We start from the raw sequence: 21,261 nt of genomic DNA, 5'->3' as shown, positions 1-21,261 counted from the left end.
GCTCAGTCGTGTCTGACTCTTTGTGACCCCATGAATCGTAGCACGCCAGGCCTCCCTGTCCATCACCAACTCCCGGAGTTCATATCTAATTCTGTAACCAACTTTAAGTGTTGCAGAACTCCTCACTCTAACCCGGTTGGGAACCCCCACCCCAGCTGCACACTCACAGGATCATTTATTTGTCATCTGCTTGTTGCCAAGTGTTTCACAGACCTTACTGCTAATGGTCACAAGCACCTTGTGTCCATTTTACAAACAGGAAAGACCGACATCCTAAATACCTTTTATTGCAACTGTTCCCCATCCTGGAATCTGTCCTCTTATCGAGTGCAACAGGTATGCAAAGACACACGACCAGGGATGTTAGCTGTGACACTGGGTGTCACAGCAAGATAACAGACCACTCAGAATGCCCAGCAGCAGGGCATCTGCTCAGTAACCAACAGCACCTTCCTGCCCTGGCGTATTGTTCAGGTTTTCAAAAGAGTACAGTAAGTCAGCTCAGTCTAATATGGGTTCAGATATACGTTTAACTTCTGTGTGAAATTCTTTGACTTATGATTGCTGTTGCTCATCTGTTTATTCCACAACTATTCACCAAGGAAATAGCAGTGAAGACAGATAGGGTTTTCCACCTTCTTGGAGGGCTGTCTAGAGGGACAAGAAGCAATACCAACTCCACTGCAACCACCGCAAGGAATAATAATGATACCAACCAACACACACTGAGCACTGACCATGTGCCTTCTCCTTCCCTCCTCACAGCAACCCCCCGAGGTGAGACCCGCTGTCATCCCACTGACCGATGAGCAAGGGGCTTCCCTGGTGGCTTGGCGGTTAAAAAAAAACCCCACCCACCAATGCAGGAGACACAGGTTCAATCCCTGGGTCAGGAAGATCCCCTGGAGAAGGAAATGGCACACGCTCCAGTATCCTTGCCTGGAGCATCCCATGGAAGGAGGAACCTAGCGAGCTACAGTCCATGGGGTTGCAAAGAGCAGGACATGGCTTGGTGACCAAATAACAGCAAAACCAAAGAGGAAACTGCAGCTCAGAGAGATTAAGTCACCTGCCCAAGGTCACAGAGCTGATAAGCGGCAGAACCAAGATGCAACTCTTTCCATCTGGCTCCAGAATAGACCAAAAAAAAAAAAAAAATTAAAATAGTTAAGAGTGTGATAAGGGCTTGGAAGGAAGTAAACAGAGCATATGGACGTGGAAAGTTTCTGGACAGTCAAGGGAAACTGCTGACTTCGTTATCTCTGATGAGTGGGACTGGGGGTCTTGGGTGGGATTTTATTTTACTTTACATAAAATCATTTTGCCATCTTTGAAGTGTTTGGTGTGTTGCATGTTATTTTCACAATAATACACATATATTATTATTATTATTATTTTGGTTGTGTTGCACAGAACACAGGATCTTAGTTCTTGGACCAGGGATCCAACCCTTGCCGCCTGCAGTAGAACCACTGGACTCTATGGAGTGAGTCTTAACCAGGGAAGTCTTCATATATATTATTATAGGAATAACATGATATATGTCATCACATATAACATTATATATATTATTATACTCTGTGTGTGTGTGTGTGTGTGTGTGTGTGTATCTCTTCTGACTCAGTGATGTAAACATCCAAAGAGCAGGCTTTGGGGACATATTGTATATTCTCAGTGGAGATAAGATTCAAAGGTCACTCAACTGAGCAATCAGCAAATGCAGTAGTGATAACTACTTCCCAGAAGTCAATCCAGAATCATTTCCATATTTGTGGCACTTTGACTTCCCCCTCCCTTCCTCCCATTGGGTGGACCAGATTTCTGCAGAGTGAACTCCTAAGGGCAGGGGCTCTTTTGAATTGCCCACAGAAAATGCTCAATAAAATATCCATCACATTGAAGGGGAAAAAAATGTGTGTGTCTATCCCTCAATTCAAAGTTTAGAGCTTCCTTGTAAGTGACAGGAGTTGTAGTGGGCTTGGGCAGAAGGACTCCCTGAAGACTCGGTTTGATAAACTGCAGAATCAAGGGTCCCAGAAGTAGCATCGCCTGGGTCTGTTGTGAAGCGTTTAGAAAAGAACAAAAGAGCTTCGCCAGCGCCCAGCACTTGTAAAGGGTCTGGTAAAAAGTGGTTGTTCTGATATGTTATGTGCTATCTCTAAGTTCTCTCCCCAGTTCTTCCTGGCCAGCTTCCTCCTTTCTGTCCCTGCCTTTTCCTAGAAGCCTCTCTGGGTTTACCCCTGCTGCATCCTGACCCAACCTCACCAACCTTCATGGTTTCTCTGCTCAACCTCCCTGACTCCAAACACGCACAAGTTGCAGGTGGGCAGTGGGTTCAAATCCCTGTTCTGCCACTGGGGGCTGGCAAAGGCCTTGCTGCCACACCACTGAGTCCTGAATCTGTAAATCGGGAAAAACAAGCCCTACGTCCTCCCATAGGAAGGTGGTGAGCTTTCCAGGGTGAAGTCCCGGGAGGACCTGGAAGTTTCATGACCCTCCCAAGGGCAGGTGGACAACTGATACACAGGAAGGTGTGCTGAATGGGTTGAAACACAGACATTCAAAATATTTAGGCCACTTCCCCTGGGGGTTTCCTTCTCTAGACTGACTGCCTGGCCTTCAGAAAGGGTCTTCAACTGAGCAGCTCTCTAAACACGACACTGACCACTGTCTCTATCCAAGTTCAGTACCGTCGTCACCCCTCACCTGGATTTTCTGAGCAGTCTCCAGCCTCCTGGCACACCCTCATCCAACCTCCCCAAGAGATGGGCAAGCTTCCCAAAACACACATCTGATGCCATCCTTCTCCCCCAGAGAAACTTCCACAGTGCCCCACTGCCCTGGAATAAAGTCCAGATCCTTGGGAATAGCTGACCTGGCCCCTTCCAGCTTCTCCTGCCAACACCCCACACTCCTTCCTCTGTCCAGGCCTTTCTGTTCTCTTTACAGCGCACCATCCTCTCCCCACTGGTAGACCAGCTCTCCAAGAAAGCTTCCCTGCCTTCCATCCCTCCCCAGGCCATAAGTCCTCAGCCCCTCCTCCCAGACAATTGCCTCTTTTCACATAGACTTTGCCCCTTAAGGGTGTGACCACTAGCCTTCTCTTTGACACACTGTCTTGAAATATTTCTTGAATGAATGAATGAATGCCCTTTTAAAACATTCCCTTTGGGGCTCTCTTTCTGAGTTGGTTAGAGATGTATTCTGGGGGTGCTGAGAGGGGAGAAAGGCTCAGGACAAGATAGTGGACTGTTCCATTCTCCTGCCAAGATCAGTCCTGAATAAAAACCAACCCCCAGGGCCTTCAAAGCGGGTGGGGCACCTCCAGAATCTGGGGTGAGGGCTGTACGCCCAACATCAAGAATCAGTACAGTTGTCTCTACAACTACAGGGCAAGTTGGTTGCTCATACCTAGACTGCAATCCAGAAGGACAGATCCTATATTGCTCTGGATCGCGTCATTTCTAGTGTCCTCCACATAGTAAGTGCTCAGTACACACCCTAGTTGACCAAAGAGCCGCTCACGTACCTAGACACAGTATTGAATGAAACCCTGTACTTCTCTAGGATAATTGCACCCTTGTCAAGCATGCCAATCCTTTCAAAAAGATTCCCCCTAAAACCACGAGGACCTCAACGAGTGTCTGCACAACTCCCTCAGGAACTGTCCCATGGGTGAGATGTCAGTGTCTGGGGGTGAATGCATGTCTGCCCAGGAGCTCTGATGCATTAGCAAAGGAAAAGCTGGGCCAAAGGAGAAGTCTTGTCCAAATGGCCAGGTTACTGATTAGCCAAACCCTCAGAGCTTCTCTCTGCAAGGGGGATCAGAGGGGCAATTAAACCCCTTTGGAAGAAAGACCAAGTTAAATATCTCTCTAATCCTGCAGTTTAAAAAGATAGCAAGTTGAGTTTCTTGAACCTTCCTTCAGATACCCTAGGGGAGGCGGCAGGGGATGAGACAAGGGAGAGGAGAGGTCACAGAATGAGGGTCCACTAGTATTTACACAGCCCATACCTGCTTCACATCTTTTATACCTATTAATCCCGCCAGTTACCCAGAAAAGGGAGGACTGCGACCCCACCCCCACTCCATTGTGCCCCGAAGGGAGATCTGGGCTCAGAGATGTTAAGCGTTTTGTCCAAGGTCACAAAGAAGCTGCAAAGAAAAATCACTTTCTTTGTGCAACAGGTACAGTCCTTTCCTTTCCTAAAGGTAGTGGCAGTTCCTGCCTGGAGAAAGTTCAGTCCCGCGGGCAGGAAGCCCTGGCCACCCAGGTGGCGCGCGCAGGTCAAACGCCCGCGCCACTACGGACCCGCCACGGACCAGAGGAGAAGCAGGGTTTCGGGGCGCGGCGCCCCGGCTACGCGCCGGGTGCTTGCTAGGAGGGTGTGGAAAGGTCGGGCCCAGGTCGGGGGTCAATGCGCCGCTTCCCTTCCCCAGGGCCCCGCCTGTAGCCCTAGGCGGCGCCGCCAGCGGGGTGGGAGCCAGCCGAGCCTGCCGGGGAGCAGGGGGATTGAGCCTTAATCTCATCAGGGAGCCTCTGCCCTGGGAAGGCAAGCGAAGGGGGGCGCAGGCCCGGTGGAGAGGGCGCGTCCGGAGCCCGCGGGGCCCGGCGCGCCGCTCTCTCCACCGCCTCCGCTGCCCGCAGGATCCCTTTGCCTCCGGCTCCGCCTCGATCCGCACCCCCGCTTCCCAGTGTCCACCTCCTGGGCCTCCAACCCGCACGGTCGTCCAGATCCTAGCAGTCGCAGGCTGAGTAGCCCGGATCTCCAACGATCCCCCAGTTCCCGGCCACCAGGTCTCCTCTCGGAATCACTTCCAAGGCTCGGACCAGTGGGGGGCAGGGGAGAGGGATCAACTAGCTCCCAGTTTCCAATCACCATCCACAGTCACCCGAGGCTGGGGACCCAATGGGACCCCGGGCCACCGGCGCCAGATCCACTCCGAATATCGACTCGCAGGTCCCCAGCCAAGTGGCGCGGGATCCACTGGCTGCCCAGTGCTGGATCTTCCCGCGGGCTCCACTCCCAAGTCTGGAGAGACAGACCTTCCGGCTCTCAAGTCGGGATGCCCCTTCCCCGGAGATCCAGAGCCCGGGGAGATCCACCAGGTCCCCACCTCTTTCCAGGCTAACTTTGTCAACTTTTCTCCGGGGGCCTCAGCGGAGTAGAAACTTGGCAGCCACTGCTGGCCACAGCCTCCTCTATCCCCTCACAGGCCGGGGACACGGGACTGATGACCGGCCCCGATCCGCCGCGGCCGCCGCGCAACCTACCCTAGAGCCGCCGCCGCCTCCGGTCCGCGCCGCGCCGCCACCTGCCCGCAGCCCGCGGCACCTGCCTGCGTCGCCCGCGGCCCCGCGCAGCCTAGCCTGCTGGGGGCGGGGCCTCGGACTGGGAAGCGCCCCCCGTCGCCATGGGAACCGCGGCCGGCGGCGCCTGCGCGGAGGGCCCCGGGGCGGAGCTCAGCCCGCGGACTCGAGCTCTCGCTTGGCGCCGGGACCGGGGGGACGGTCCGGCAGGTCAGAGGTCGCGAGTTTCCACCGAAACTCCTCCCGGAAGCGCTCCTGGCCCTAGAGCCCCGACCCTGCCTCGCCTGACTCAGAACATTTGTACGTGATGCCTGCTTGCGTTGCCGGGGTTAGCCCCCGGCTTTGGCCGGGAGTCACCCACAACACACACCGCGAACCGCCGCCGGGTCTGCGCCCGAGAGCCTAGTGCAGCCTGGGAGCTCGGGAGAGCCTCGCCCATTGAATCGTTTGGGCTACGGGCGCCCGGAGCGAGCCCGGTCTGTGCGTAGTGCTCGCGCCTCCTCGCGGCGAGCAGGGGACTCGCACCCGGGGCGGCTCATTTCCTCTGGAGCATCTACAGTGTGTATCATCCCTGCGGCCTTATGCTGAAGTGGGGGATGAAGGGTGAGCAGAATAGAGACTTTTTGGACAAGCTGAGAGAATCGTAGGAAGTCTCTCCTGAACGATAAAATGTCTGTTTTACTCTCCTTTACTCATTTCATTCCATAGGTTTCTATTCAGCTCCTACAGTATGCTGGATGCCAGGGACCCATCATACTGGCGGGGACTTCACTGGTGATACAGAGTTTCATAGAGCTTACAGACACTGTAAACAGTATTTGCACAAATAAGTTGAATTGCATTTGGGACTCGTGCGTCCTTCCTTAGGAAGGAAATGTATGGAGACAATAACTAAAAATGTCAGTTGGGCCTCAGTGAAGTCAAAGAAAGAAAAAAGAATGTAATGCTGTTTGGCTCCAGGAGATTTGGCAGGGAGCTCCCTTATCTGCCCTTGTGTGTGTGTGTGTGTGTGTGTGTAAGAAGGGACTCTTGTTACAGGAGATACATCATATCCATTGTTTCTTTTAATCTGCACTTTTGGAGCAAGGATCAGCACCTCCGTATCTTATCAAGGAGCATTCTGAGGCTCCCTAGGAGACTTGTCCACGTTGATAGAACCCAGAAGTGGTGAGGTAGTGGTTCTATGACGTCTTGCAGCTTAGAATAATCTCCTGTATCAGCTGGATGTCTGGAGAACAGTCGTCAGTAGGATCCAACTCGGTGGCTTTTAGATACGACTACCAGGCGCTTCCCTGGTTGTGCAGTTGCTGGGACTCCGTGTTCCTCCTACTCCCAGCCCTGGCTTTTCTCTTCCTAAGGAGGGGGGACAGTAGCAGTCAGGGACTTTCCCAGGACCTCTTCCTTCGCTTCAACCCCTGGTCTAGGAACTAGGTCCCACATACTGTAACTAAGGGTTTGCATGCTGCAACTAAAAAAAGATCCCGCATGCTACAACTGGTAATTCTGCATGCCGCAACTAAGACCTGGTACAGCCGAATAAATATTTTAACAAATAAATAAAAAGTAAATCTGACAACCATGCCCAGAGTGGTGTCTTTGAGGTATGGAGAATAGTTGGATTGAAAGTAAAAATGCCTCAAAATCCACCTTTAAAGTAGGGTTTTCCCATTATGTGTGTTTTATATCAGCAAAGGCAAGTCCCTGTTGATTGTTTGCTGCCCTTTCTAGAACTTCTGGAAGCAGGAGCTTTTGTCTCTATTTCACTCCTGATTCTCAGTGCCTAGGGCAGGGCTTGGCAAATAGTATGTACTCAGAAAATACTGTGCTTAATTGGATTAAACGCATGAATAACCACCAGTTTTAATAGAGTACTGACTGCTACCTCTACCCCCTAACCTTATGGGAACTTCTTGTCTCTCTGGGCAAATCTCAATTCACCAGAATGTGTGGGTTGAGGGTTCTGTTGAAACTGGATGTCTCTGAGGGGCCCATTTAGCTTAGTCCTCCATCTTGGCATCTCCTCTCTATCCCAGAACTTAAGTGGGGGAGAGAGAAGACAGTCCTTTTTCTGCCACTCATCACAGAAACCCCAAACCCAGATGTGGCCCCAGCCCTAGCCAGCCCACTCCCAATTTTGCACCCCAAGGAATGCCCAGCCCACGCCCAGTGTCAGTGCATCTACCTACATGGGGCTTTGAGGTGGGGGGGAGTCCCAAAAGTGCCAAACTACAACTCCCAGAGTCCTCCTGGCCCCAGGAGGGGCGGGACTTCCTGGTTCAGCCCCAACTTAGCAGATTCTCCCTGCATTCCTGTGTCTTCTCTCCCAGGTCAGAGGCTGCCAGCCAGCACACACCCAGCGATTACACCCTTACCAAAGAGGTGTCAGGTTGTACATTGTTTTCAGAGCCAACACCTCACCCCTTACTCACAGTCCTGGCTTTTCTCTTCCCAAGGAGAGAGGACAGTGCCTCCCAGGGACTTTCCCAGGACTCCTTCCTTCTCTGCCATCATCTGCCCCCTCCTCAAGAAAGTCTGTCTTGATTTGGCAGCTCTGTCCAACAGAACTTTCTGCAGTGACAGGGATGTGCTATATCTGCACTGTCCAACATTAGCCACAGATGACCATTGAACACTTAAATTTCGGCCAGTGTGACCCAGGAGCTCAATTTTTAGTTGTATTTAATTTTAATTAAATAGCCACACATGGCTACATCGATCTACCACATTGAACAGGATAGCTCTAGAACTCACACACTCCCTGGCAAAGACCATATTCACATATCTTCATTGGTGCGTATTCATTTTGTTTCTCTTGCAACTCGCCTGCTTCTTGAGACTGAGAGCCAGTGTGTTCTTTGAAATGTTTTCTCTCAACACCAGGCCTTTGCCCATGCCATGGCCTCTGTCTGAATACTGTGCCCTCTGCTTGCCCATCATCTATAGCTACTACGTGTCCTTCAGATCTTAGCTTTAATGTCACCTCCTCCGAGAAGCCATCCCTGACTACCATCCCCAACCCCCATGCCAAAGCCTCTGAATCTTCTAGCCCCAACTGGGCACTGATGACCCTGTTGTGTAATTGCCCAATCACTTCTCTGTCTCACTTTCTAGACTGTGAGCTTGGGAGCAAACACTAGCATAATATCTGAAATAGAGTTGACCTGCAATAAGTACTCATGAAGTTTAATGTTGAATAAATATTTTCACATAATACAGTCCCGTGCCTCATTCACGGAAATTATACTAATGAAGTATGTCATTTATTGAGCTAAGTACTTTGCCTGTCTCATTAAACGTTACAACAGTCCTGTAAGAGATGCTCTATTATCTCCTTTTCACAGGTAAAGGGTCTGAAGCTCAGAGAGGTTAAGTGAATCATTCAAAGTCACACAGCTAAGATCTCAGCCTGGGTTCCCTAGAAAACAGAGCCTGAGGCAAGATTAACAAACTAATGCCTTATTGGGGATGTAATCCCAGCCTAACAAGAGTGAAGGAAAAAGGACTGTGAGACTGAGAAGGACGGAGGGCAAATATAAGACATTCTTGACTGAATTGGCCACAGCTTTTCAAGAAAATGCAACCAGGGATTCCACCACTCAGGGCATCTCTGGGGGAAGCCACATGAAATGGGCAGGGATGAGGGGCAAGAACTTCATCTGCTGGCCTGTCCCGTTTCCCCTCTGCCATTAGTGACCACTGGACCCAACCACTCCTCGTATCTGAGCTGTGTTACTGACGCCTCCAGGCAGCCATGAGGAAAACCAGCTCTGCACCCAGAAGCTCACCTGAGTCTAGGAGAGGAGACGCCAGAACCCTGGCCCCAAGCCCTGGCCTCAGCTCCGGCCAGGTCGGCTGGGACCACAGCTGGGGCTGTTGGCAGAACGACTCAGGCCTCATTACCGCAGGCCAAGCTAGCCAAGTGGTTGCAGCAGTCTGACCCAGGCCGCCTGACCCAGGCCGAACTGCAGCAGTCTGACCCAGGCCGCCTGCGGGGGCAGGCAAGCAGAGGCTGGATGGCGTCCAGGGCTGCTGGGTGGCCGGGAAAGACACAGCTAAGCACGCTTGAGAAGGTGCAACAATCACGCCTGACAGAAATCAGACTGGGATTCAGATCCAGTTGAGACTAACCCCGAAGCCCTTCCACAAATATTGACTGAAAGAAAAAAGAGAATTAATATATGACTGAGTGGGAGGAAAAAAAAAACCCTAGCAATCATCTCTCCAAAACCTTGGTGTATTCCAGACGCCCTCATTTTATAGTGGAAAGACTAAGGCCCAGTAAAGCAGAGATGCTGTAAGGCCACACCAAGAGTGAGTCGCAGAGCTAGGACTTGAGTCTCAGTCTCAGTCCTCCTGCTTCCCCTTTGTCTCATTTGTCGTGTCAGCATTTATGGCCTCAGAGTGATGCCTCTTGTTCTCACCTGCCCAGCATCCATTTCCCCGTCCTCTGTAACAGCACCCTGGTTGTCCTCCTAGAAACCACCTCACGCCCCGCCTTTCGTTCGTGTGGTTCCAGTGTGGTGGACGTCAGGACACGCCTGCTCTCATCCCCCGTCTCCCACCCTCGACCCCTAACCCTTGAGCCCAGGTCCTAGGTCCAGCCAATCAGAGGATCCCATTTCCCTGGCCACAGTCTTCGGTTCGTGGATGGGACCCACATCTGTCCCGTGAGAGTTAATCACAGGAATTGCAGCCACTGTGTGTGAAGAAGAGCTTTCTTTTCTCCGGGGTTAATTACCTTTGGTTACCTTTCAGACAATGGAGAAGGAAATGGCAACCCACTCCAGTATTCTTGCCTGGAGAATCCCGTAGACAGGGGAGCCTGGTGGGCTGCCGTCCATGGGGTCACACAGAGTCAGACACGACTGATGTGACTTAGCAGCCACAGCAGCTGAGCCTGGAGGCACCAGAAGCCAACACTGTGAGAGAGAATCTGCCTGAGGGTAAACCCGCCTTAGCAGGAACAGAGCTGAGAGATGGAGAGAAAGAGAGAGCGGGGGGGCCGCTGCTTGTTCACCTGGAGCCAGCTGTGCCTGAAGCTGTACCACAGAATTCTCAGTTATGTAAGCTGACACATTTCTCGTTTCTTGTTGAGCCAGTTGGAGTTGCACTTCCATCATTTACAGCAAAAGGCAAGACAAGCACCTACTGGATAAAGGCTTTTCAGATCCGGAACCTACCCTCTGGAAGTTCACAGCCCGCAGGGTGGATATTCAGATCCCAGAGAAATATCCCTCAACTAGAACTACCAAGGCAGAAAGGCAGAGAGCACAATGGCAAGAATTTCAACACCTGGCGTTTAATCTCGGTTAATCCCCATTCACACCTTCTCCTATCCCGGAAACACCACGCCCTCACCCCATTCTGATTTGGGGCTGGCTTTTCTCTCTTTGCCCAGCCCACCCAGCAGCCCAGTGACAGGCTGTTGGTTTAAGAAACTGGGAAGGAAAAACACACACGCCAGCTTATCGCACTCCTGGGCTTTGTTCACCAGCCTGACTGTTTCCTTTGGACGGGAGGACACCTGTCACCAGGTCACAGACTTACATTCAAAACTGGAGCCTGAGAAGTAGCCACATTGGAGGGTCTTGACCTGAAGTAGGTGAGTCTGGAGAGAAGAGGGAGGTGAGGTCAAGACTAGGGGGAGAGGAAAGTATTGTCCGGGAGCTATAATGAGCTTTAAGGGTCCACGAGCCCCTGAAATTACAGTAGTATGTGTGTGTGTGTGTGTGTGCAAGTAAGTCTGCATAAAGAATATAGCCATGCTTTTAAATCATATTTTCAAAGGACTCCATCACCTCCAAAAGGTTAAGTCCCCCTGGTCTAGGATGTAGCCATCCTTCTGGGGGTGGATGTTTTAGTCTATTCAGGCTGCTATACACAAAGTGCCATAGATTACGTGGCTTATAACCAACAGAAATTTATTTCCATCAGTTCCAGAGGCTAGGAATTCCAACATCAGGGAGATTTTGGTGTTTAGTGAGAGCCCGCTTCCTGGTATACAGATGGCTGTCTTCTTGCTACGTTCTCACATGGCAGAAGGGGCAAGGGTGGTCTCTGGGGTCTCTTTTCTAAGCTTCATGGAAGGTCCACCCTCATGGCCTCATCCCCTCCCAAAGGCTCACCTTTTTCCAGCATCACCGTTGGGGGTAGAATTTCAACATATAAATTCGGAGGCACACAAACATTCAGTCCACTGCAATGGGGAAACAAAAGCTGGAGTCATTACGTTACATCACAGTTTGACCCAGTGCACACGGCCAGCTTGTACTGGAGCTGGAAACGCACGAGCAGCCAGGGCTGAGCAGGCTGTGTGGCTGGGAGGATGAGACAAGGAGTGCGGCTCAGCGTCCTGACCCAACCCCAACTCGCACATCCTCAGATTCCAGCGTGGATGTCCGCCTGGCACCCAGGGGCCCCTGCTCTGCGCCTGCCCCCGACGGCGTCCTGGGCTGTCCCCTGGTGTGACGCTGTGTCTGTTTGCATCTGTTGATTGATGGCTTGGTGAAATACACACCTCAGACTTCACTTGGGCTACACCACGCTCAGAGAGCTTCCCTTCTCCTGACAAACCAGCCCCTCCCACAGCTTCCCCGGCAGAAGTAAGGACAGCTCGCCCATCCCAGGTGCCAAGGTCAAAAGCCCTGGAGGCATCTTTGCCTCCCCACCGTCCCTCACACTCCAAGTCCAGTCCATAAGCAAATCCAGTTGGCTGGACCTACCTTTGACCTTCAACATAGATCCCAAATCTGCCCCTGCCCTCCTTGTGTCTTCTCTATCCGACCCACTGACTGTCTCTCACCTGACCCACTGAAATTGCTTCCTGTTCCTTCTCCCTTGCCCTCTCTTCTGCCTCTTCTCCACCCAGAAGCCAAAGCTGACCTTTTTAAAACACTGAGACAAGTCATGTCCCACCTCTGCTCAAGACCACCCACAGACTCCCCATCTAACTCAGAAATTAAAAGCCAAAGATCTGTCATTGCCTACAAAGCCTCCCACTCTCCCCGCTTCCTCATCCCTTCCAGTCACTGGGGCCTTTTTGCTTCCTGCAACATGCCAAGTACAGGCTCGCCTCAGGGCCTTTGCACCTGCTTGGCCCTCTGCCTGGAATATTCCTCCCCCATAGATCCACACGGCTTCCTCCCTCAGCTCCTGCACAGGTCACCTTCTCACAAGGCTTTCCATGACCCTTCCCTATCCATTCACCATCTCCCTTCCTGGCTTCATTTTTCTCTGTGGCTCGCTCCATGAGGACGGTTGTTTTTGTCTGTTTTCCTCACTACTAAATCCCCAGCACTAGAATAGTTCTTCGGGGAAGGCAATGGCACCCCACTCCAGTACTCTTGCCTGGAAAATCCCATGGACGGAGGAGCCTGGAAGGCTGCAATCCTTGGGGTCGCTGAGGGTCGGACACAACTGAGCGACTTCACTTTCACTTTTCACTTTCATGCATTGGAGAAGGAAATGGCAACCCACTCCAGTGTTCCTGCCTGGAGAATCCCAGGGACGGGGGAGCCTGGTGGGACGTCTATGGGGTCGCACAGAGTCGGACACAACTGAAGCGACTTAGCAGCAGCAGCAGCAGAATAGTTCTTAGAACATAGGAGATACTCAGTAAATTTGTTGAGTGGATGGACGGATGGACCATATTGTTCTCTCTTGTTTCCCTGTCTTGCCCTCCAAACCTGAAGTTCCTCGCGGGCAGGCACGATGTTTTGTTCCCTGCTGTATCTATGAAGGTAACAAAAGCTGAATGAACGAATGATCAACTCCTTCCAGTTGACAGATGAGGACACATGGATGCCAGAATGAGAAAGGGACTTATAAGGACATAGTAAGACATTAGTAGCCACCTCTAAACTCCCAAGTCCCAGGTCCCCTCCTGCCATGGCTGTCTATGGCTCCCCTGAGCCCATCCAGGCTCCCTGGCTGGAGCAGGGGAGAGGGTTGACCAAACTTTAACCTTGGATAGCCCCTGAAAAATGCTAGGGTATCTGACGTTAAACGAATTCCTTAATATCACTCTGGGTTTAGGGCTCAGAGTCAGCAGTCCCATTCCCTGAATTTGAGACCCTGGCCCTCTGCTCACTTCCTGAGGCTTCTATCTGTCAAATGGGAACTCAGATAAGAGTAGTACCTACCCTACCATGGGGGAACCATGAGGCTTAAACCGAATGAAGCACTGAAAGAGTTTAGAATGGGCCTTGAAGAGCGCTCAAGAAAATTGTCAACTGCCTTGAACAGCAAAGCCCCGAGCTGGAGGAGAAAATATCCAATCCCTTTCAAGTTTCCCTTAGGTGAATTCCAGCTAATTGGAACCCGGCCGGATGTGGTTTTGGGTTATAATGCCTCATTTAAGTTTCTGGGCACCTGGATGGTTGGTGTGATTTTCCCAGGTGACACAGAGCATATTATCTGGAGAACAAAACTCCTTTCAAGGTCAGAAATGCCTGGAGAGGCACTGGGGCAGCCAGAGAGAGGCAAAATCGTGGGCCTCAGTCTGCTCTGGGCTCCCCAGCTTCCTGGCTGGAATTACACCCCTCAGGATCCTGCCAACCCCAAAGTTGAGGCTGATTTCAGTGTAGGAAAAAAAAAAAAAAAAACACCACCCTCCCTCACTTCAAGGCACTGTATCTCATTTGCTGGCTGGCTGCCATGAGGTTTTTCTAAGCTTGGGAATAAAGTGTGTATGCCACCTAACCCCGACCTCCCTTCTCAGGCTTAGCTCAGCCCCCTCTCCCTGCAACACAGCTGCATCTGACCCCAAAGAACCTTCACAACAACCCTGATGGCCCCACTTCCAGAGAGATGAGGTGACCTCCCCGAGGTCACCCCGGGGAAACGTGGTGGTTCATGTGTTTCTTTCTACCTCATCGCCCTGCTCAGTGATCGAACCCAACACTATCTGCCCCCTGGATTTAGAATCTGCTTTTACAGATGGAGAAACCGAGGCCCAGAGCAACGGGGTAACTTGCTCCAAGTCACACAGCTGGGAAACGCTAGAGGGACTGGCTGGCCTCCAAGCCCAGGACTCTGGCCAAGTGTACGTGCTGGCTGGGCTTTGGGTCCCCAAGTGAAACCCAGGGTTGAAGAGCATTGGTCCTGGAAGCTCCGCGCCAATGTACCTGGCTGGCTCAGTGGCTCCTGACCCTCGGTGCCCCTGGGCTGCCTCAGCCCTGCTGGACCTTGCTTCTGACCATCAGTGACAACTTTGGCTATTAGCAAACCACCTTCCTGCCTTAGCCTCCTCCTCCAACACTCTATTATTATTTTGGTAAGACTGAACTTGAAAGCAACTCGATTTCTCATTAACATAAATTTAAATGTCAAATGCTAAGTCATTTCAATCGTGTCCGACTCTGTGCGACCCCATAGACGGCAGCCCACCAGGATGCCCCATCCCTGGGATTCTCCAGGCAAGAACACTGGAGTGGGTTGCCATTTCCTTCTCCAATGCAGGAAAGTGAAAAGTGAAAGTGAAGTCGCTCAGTGGTGTCCGACCCTCAGCGACCCCATGGACTGCAGCCCTCCAGGCTCCTCCGTCCACAGGATTTTCCAGGCAAGAGTACTGGAGTGGGGTGCCACTAGATAACTAATAAGTAGAATAAAACCATTACAACAAATACAAGAAAAGTCCAACCTCATCCCCCAAGTCTCACTAGACTCCGTTGCCTCCTCAAGGCTCCCCGTCTTTCAACAGAGGAGACTGACAGATGATTGGGGGGTGTTTAAGACCCTGCAGCTCTTACAGAAACTTTCTCCTTGAAGGGTTGAAGAAGAATTGAAAACTAAATAACTCTCGGCATCCTATGGTTTAGAGACATTTAAGGATGAGTCCAGGTGCTACCTGACCTCTGTGGCAACACATTAAACAGCAATAAAGCAATGCCATTTGTGTACATGAAAAATACACACAGACTGAACAGTATCAGTTTTGCAAAAATACCTCCAAACAAAAAGAGAAACATTAAATAATGGTCAGAGATTGGGAGGAGGTAGCCGATGAGCAGGGTGGTTGCTAGAAACACAGCATCTGTGTGTGGTTTTGAGAAAGGTCCCCTCTCTGTGTAGAAGCAGACCTTAGGGACAGTGCAAGGCTTGATAGGCAGAGTGAATGAATAAAGAAACGAATGAATGAGTGAGACATGAGAGGGGGCTTGCATGGACCAGTGATGTTCATTTCCCAGGAGGACTGGTTGTGTGCCAAAGTCTGTGTAAGCACTAACGTTTATTCTAAAATTTGGAGTTTCAACTTCCACAATGTGTTAGGGAAGAGCTCCACCCCAGTTATGAAGACCTGCCAGTGCGTCCCAGGCCAAAGCGAGGCTAATGACCTGGGATCCAAAGACAGGACCAGATGCCTGGCTGGTGGGGAAAACGGGGACATCCTTTCCAGACCCCATTTTCCTCCTTCCACAAATCTTGTCTGTTGACTCCTAGGTCACTGACATGCCCTGATGGTGGGCAGTGTGTGGGCAGCTCTGGGGCTTTCCCTCACCTGCATCTCAGCCGTCAGCCTCGTCTCCCCTGCCTGGTTCCAGACCACCACCTTCTCCTTCGGTGTCCTCGCCTACTGCTCCTGGCCTCAGGGTGACAGCTGGAACCAGAGCTGTGGGAACTTCCAGTCCCTGGATGATATTCCTGACTTCGCCTGGAAGGTGAGACGTAGTCTTGTCAATGTATTGCAGCTTCGAGGGGTCGGGAGCAGGGCATTCTCAAATGCATCAGCGCAAAAAAAAAAAAAAAAAGCCAAGTTCTGCCCACCTCCCTTCCAACCTCTGACTCTGTAGGTATGGGGTGGGGTCTGGCAATGTGAATTTTAGCAAACACCCAGGATGATTCTGAAGGCAGCTGCTGGCCCATGCAGTACCTTTATACAAATTAGGAAATGGTGCCCCTTGCTCAGGACACTGTACGGCCATCTGCTGGAGAATTACTATAATCAATAAGCATTTCTGTGCTGACTCCCAGCTCCTAGAGTTGTGCAGTGCACAATCTGTACACACCTGCCTGGTCACCCTCTAAGCACCGCTAGGTTTGAAAACCATTGCTAAGATGTTGAAAGTCTCTGTTTTGATGCGAATTACCAATTCAACAATCGCGACAATGGGTTGGGACGCCCAGTTCAGCACCTCTAAGCAAGCCTGTGTGCGTGCTTAGTCCAGTCTGACTGTTTTTGACCCCAGGGACTCTTGCGTCACCTGCACTGGCAGGCGGATTCTTTGCCACTAGGCCACCTGGGAAGCCCACCTAAGGAAGATAACACAGCCTTCAAAACCAATACAAAGGTGCCTCTCTTGGTGACCCTGCTGTATAGCAGGTACTCAGTAAAGAGAAGGTGAAGGTGAAGTCGCTCAGTCGTGTCCGACTCTCTGCGACCCTGTGGTCTGTAGCCTACCAGGCTTCTCCATATAGTCAAAGCTATGGTTTTTCCAGTAGTCATGTACAGCTTTGAGAATTGGACCATAGCAAAGCCTGAGCGCTGAAGAATTGATGCTTTTGAGCTGTGGTGCTGAAGATGACTCTTGCGAGTCCTTTAGACAGCAAGGAGATGAAAACAGCCAATCCTAAAGGAAGTCAACCCTGAATATTCATTGGAAGGACTGGTGCTGAAGCTAAAGCTCCAATACTTTGGTCACCTGATGTGAAGAGCCGACTCATTGGAAAAGACCCTGATGCTGGGCAAGACTGAGGGCAGGAGGAGAAGGGGACGACAGAGGATGAGATGGTTGGATGGTATCACTGACTCAATGGACATGAGTTTGGGCAAACTCAGGGAGATAATGAAGGACAGGGAAGCCTGGCGTGCTACAGTCCATAGGGTTGCAAAGAGTCAGACACGACTTAGTGACTAAAGAATAACAACAACAAAACAGGGGTAATAATAGCACAGACCTTGGGGGGTTTCGAGGACTCAGCAGCTGATCAGTTAAGCAGAGGGAGTGCATGACTGCCCCACCCCAGTCAACACTGTCCTCCTCTCTCTTCCTGGCAGGTTTCAGCTGCAATGCTCCTTGGAGGCTGGCTCCTATTGGCTTTCAGTGCAATTCTCCTCCTGTCCTGGGCCCTTGCCCCCAAAGGACTGTGCCCATGGAGGGGCAGTGGTCCAGTGCCAGCGGTACAGGCAGCAGCAGGTAAATTTGATGTCACATATAAGTGTTCCAGACATGTTTTTGGAATGAATGGATGAATGAATGAGCGAGCCTATAAGCAGAGACTTGCCTCTTGGTTGAATTTCAGAGATAAACCCTACGACTGCAGACTATTCCTGATCCTTTAGCCAGAAATTGGGGGTAGGGAATGATATCCTTAACATCACTCTCTCTGGCCTTTATCCAAGCCCAATCCTAAAAGTTGTCCTCCTTGTTTCTCTCCTGAGCATCCACTTTGCATCATTTTTACCAGGACCACATATACAGTTGGGCAGGTTGGGCACTGCACAAGGGCATCCAGCTGAGGCTGGGAGGGCTGAGAGCTGCATTTGCCCAGAAGAAATGTTGTTGTTTCTGTTGTTTAGTCGCTAAGTTGTGTCCAACACTTCTGTGACCCCATGGGCTGTACCTGCCAGGTGCCTCTGTCCATGGAATTCTCCAGGCAAGAATACTGGAGAAGGTTGCCATTTCCTTCTCCACGGGACCTTCGCAATCCAGGGATCAAACCTGTATCTCGTGCTTGGCAGGTAGATCATTTATCACTGAGCCACCTCCAAAGCCCCCAAGTCCCGAGGGTTGCTTTTCTCTAATTCACACATCGGCTTTGGATGATCTAGCTCAGGATTGGTGGTAACCCTCATCCAATTAATTCTCCACCATCTCCCACCTGGGTTAGAGCTGACCACCTCATGCATCTCTCTGCTGCCACCCTTGTCCCCTAGAGTCTGTTTGCCACACCTTGGCCAAGTGAGACCTGTTAAAACTGAAATCAGATCAAGCCACCGCATCAATGACTTCCTGTTACCCATGAGGCTCCACTGAGGAGGCCTTATTCCTTCACTGACCTCATCTCTTAACTGGCTTCGCCAGGCTCAGCACACGCCGGCCACACTGGCTTGCTTTCTGTTGCTCATAAGCACCAAGCTTGTTCCCTCTGCCTGGAATGTTCTCTTAGATCTTCACAGCTTGCTCCTCCCACTTTATTAAGGGCACTGCTCAAATACCTCTCTCAGTGGGGGTCTCCCATGACCTCAAGGTAAGGGAGCTCCCCTTCTCCTTAGAGCCTCTTTCCTCTTGCCTTGCTTTCTATTTTTTATAGCCCGAAATATCTCATCTGCCTACCTGATTGTTGTGCATCTCTCTCCACGAGAACATCAGCTCTGCGAGGTCAAGGACACGTCTGCCTTGACATCACCAGCGTCTGACACAGTGCTCTGCACATAGAGCTCACTAGATATTTGTCGAATCAATGAGTGGAGACACAGTCCTTGTCATCAGCTTGCACAGTGTCTAGTGGGGGTGGCAGTTATAACTCGGTGGATATTTGGCACAATGATGAGCACAGGATGTAAGGAAAAACTCCAAGAGGGACCTGACTCAGTGTTTGGAGGGGGTGTTAAGGAAGGCTTCCTGGAGGAGGCGTCACTGAGATGAATCTGGAAGGATGAGTGGGAAGTTAACCAAATGTGGAAGGGCATTTCGGGTAATGCGAACATCAGGGGCAAAGGCATAGAGAGACAAGAGAGCAAGGCACAGTCAAGAAACTTCAAGTGGACAAGTGTGGCTGAAAGGGGGCTGGAGGTCCCATGACTCTCCTGTGCTGGGACTGCCTCCAAAGTGAGGAGGTGTCTGGTTCATTTGCTTAGTATCTCTAGTGCCTTCCACAGAGCCCCTGACAGTTTTGCGGAATGATTACATGGATGGATGGGTGGGTTGGTGGATGTGTGGAGTGGGGTGTGTAAGTAGGTGGATGAGCTGATGGATGGATGCATCAGTAGATGTAATACTGAATATATGGATTAATGGCTAGATGGATGGGGAAAATGGATGGAGGAATGGATGGATGCAGGGATCGGTGGGGGGCATGGGGCTAAGTGGGTGGTTGGACAGATGGATGGATGAGTGAATGGATAGGTAGAGGAATGGAGAGCCTGAGTGGACCAGAATGTGGTTGAAAGGATGGGTGAGTAGGTGGACAGATGGCTGGAAGGCTGCTTGAGTGATAGGTGGATACAAGGATAGGTGAGCCAATGAATAAGTGAATGGATGATGGATGATGAGTGAGTGGATGGGAGGACTGGGATGCAAAGTCAGCCCAGGGCCCCTGAACCAACACACTGGCTTTCCTTCCTGCTGTCTCCAGCCATCGCCACCATCATGGGCCTGCTGGTTTTCCCCATCAGCTTGGCCTCGCCGTTCGCCAAGGAAGCCTGCGTAGCCTCCTCCATGTACCACGGTGGTCAGTGCCAGGTAGGCTGGGGCTATGTGACCGCCATCCTCAACGCAGTCCTGGCCAGCCTCCTGCCCGTGATCAGGCGGCCCCACGTGACTGAGGTCCAGCGGAGGACCATCTTCTTCTCCAGTGACACTGAGAGCATCATCCTTGTGCCAGAAATGACCAAATGAAAATATCTCAGGAGGAGAAAAAGAGCCCAGGCTAGAGTTGTATGAAATCACCACACACCCAGGTTCAAATCCCACCTCTGCTGCTTGGTTGCCGTGTGGCCTCAGGCAAATCGCCTCATCTCTCTGGACCTCAGTGTATAACTTCTGTAAAATGGGGCAGGGGAGGGGGTTGAAATAATGCCTATCTCGGAGGGCAGTTATGAGAATTAAGATGCTGTGTATAAATAAAGCCCTTAGCATATGTTAGGCAAACTTTAGCTATTATTATTGTAATCCTGACCCCCAAGGAGGATTGTGGTGAGCATAAACCTATTCATGAAAAGTGCCTGGGGGCAATTCTGGATCCACGGTCATCACTCAGATACTATACCTTTCAATGGGTATATGCATATTCTCTCTCTCTTCCCTTCAGTTCTATAACTCCTCCTCTTGGTGAATCTGGAAAGTGTTCATTTTCCCCTCAATGAGAACGTCCCCTGATAAATGAGAGCTGGTCCAGCGTTGGGGTGGGGATTTGGCGGGGAGTGGGGTCAGGTGTTAAGGACCTGCCTCACCCCTTCATGCAATAACCCCACTGATGTGAAAACCTCACCGTTACTTGGGGCATACGAGGCCCCTTGAGACCCAGTCCTGACCTCTCTTTTCAGCTTCTTTCTTGTCACCCACCCGACCCCGCGCCTCTCCCTCCGGCCGTGCTGACTTCTGAGCCCACAGTCGGTCTCTTCACAGCTCCACACTGCTCTCTCTGCCATGGGGTGCTGGAGCCAGCCTGTCACCTTGGCTGATCATGACCCAGTGCCCTGCTTTGGGAGCAGCACCTTCATCCTCCCTTCGGATGTGACCCTCAGCCACTTTCTGACTGCTTAGCCAATGAGGAATGGTCGGAATGACTGGTTCAGAGATGGGCCTGGGACCTGTATAAACCAGCATGGAGGAGAGTGGAGCCGCGAGATGGACACAGATGGAGCGCTAAGGAGTTCACTTGACTACCTGGATCCAGCCACGCCTGCTCCCCCACCCGCAGGACCCATGGTGACAGGCAGCTCCAGGCTGGCATCCCTCTAGCTTGTGGCTGCACGGGAAGAAAGAGTGAGCCACTCTCTTCCCAGGGAAGGAAGCTGATTGGCCAGGAGTGGGTCATGAGTCCCCCTGGGGAGAGGGGGCTGTCAGCAATCTAGACTTGAAGGCCACAGTTATAATGTAGGCGATATAGTTTCCCAGAAGATGGGAGAAGTTGCTGGTCCTGGAATGGGGCAAGGATGCTGAGCAAGCGAAAAACTTTCAATGCCCAACTCCTCTCCTTAAGGGAAACTTGGTTATCCTCATTTCACAGACATGAAGACTGTGGCTCCGAGAGACAGAGTCACTCGCCCAAAGTCACACAGCTGATT

The 21,261-nt window shown here is 51.4% G+C and overlaps 2 protein-coding genes across 2 annotated transcripts in view; one reads left to right on the top strand and one right to left on the bottom strand.

The window, feature by feature from the left end:
- The window catches only part of KIAA1671 (KIAA1671 ortholog), a 185,731-nt gene extending 180,362 nt beyond the window's left edge, over nucleotides 1-5,369 (bottom strand). The window contains exon 1 of the mRNA XM_055550861.1: nucleotides 5,277-5,369. The gene's annotated coding sequence lies outside the window, so the exon portion shown is untranslated. The remainder of the gene's footprint in view (nucleotides 1-5,276) is intronic.
- A 10,400-nt stretch (nucleotides 5,370-15,769) lies between these two features.
- LHFPL7 (LHFPL tetraspan subfamily member 7) lies at nucleotides 15,770-19,870 on the top strand. The gene is made up of 3 exons (XM_055549810.1): nucleotides 15,770-15,970; nucleotides 17,308-17,446; nucleotides 19,608-19,870. The coding sequence occupies exons 1-3, from the start codon at nucleotides 15,770-15,772 to the stop codon at nucleotides 19,868-19,870; spliced, it is 603 nt and encodes a 200-aa protein (XP_055405785.1).
- Nucleotides 19,871-21,261: the final 1,391 nt, after the last annotated feature.

The sequence above is a fragment of the Bubalus kerabau genome, chromosome 16 (genome assembly GCF_029407905.1).
Source record: "Bubalus kerabau isolate K-KA32 ecotype Philippines breed swamp buffalo chromosome 16, PCC_UOA_SB_1v2, whole genome shotgun sequence".
Taxonomy (NCBI): Eukaryota; Metazoa; Chordata; class Mammalia; order Artiodactyla; family Bovidae; genus Bubalus; species Bubalus kerabau.
Note: the sequence above shows the minus strand (reverse complement) of the source record. Positions and strands in the feature narration are given on the sequence as shown.

What these genes read in the sequence shown, in the direction of transcription:
- LHFPL7 (XM_055549810.1), top strand. Translation starts at nt 15,770, where the DNA reads ATGGTGGGCAGTGTGTGGGCAGCTCTGGGGCTTTCCCTCACCTGCATC. An exon ending in TTCCTGACTTCGCCTGGAAG is followed by an intron (nt 15,971 to 17,307) that starts GTGAGACGTAGT and finishes TCTTCCTGGCAG; the next exon opens with GTTTCAGCTGCAATGCTCCT. An exon ending in AGCGGTACAGGCAGCAGCAG is followed by an intron (nt 17,447 to 19,607) that starts GTAAATTTGATG and finishes TGCTGTCTCCAG; the next exon opens with CCATCGCCACCATCATGGGC.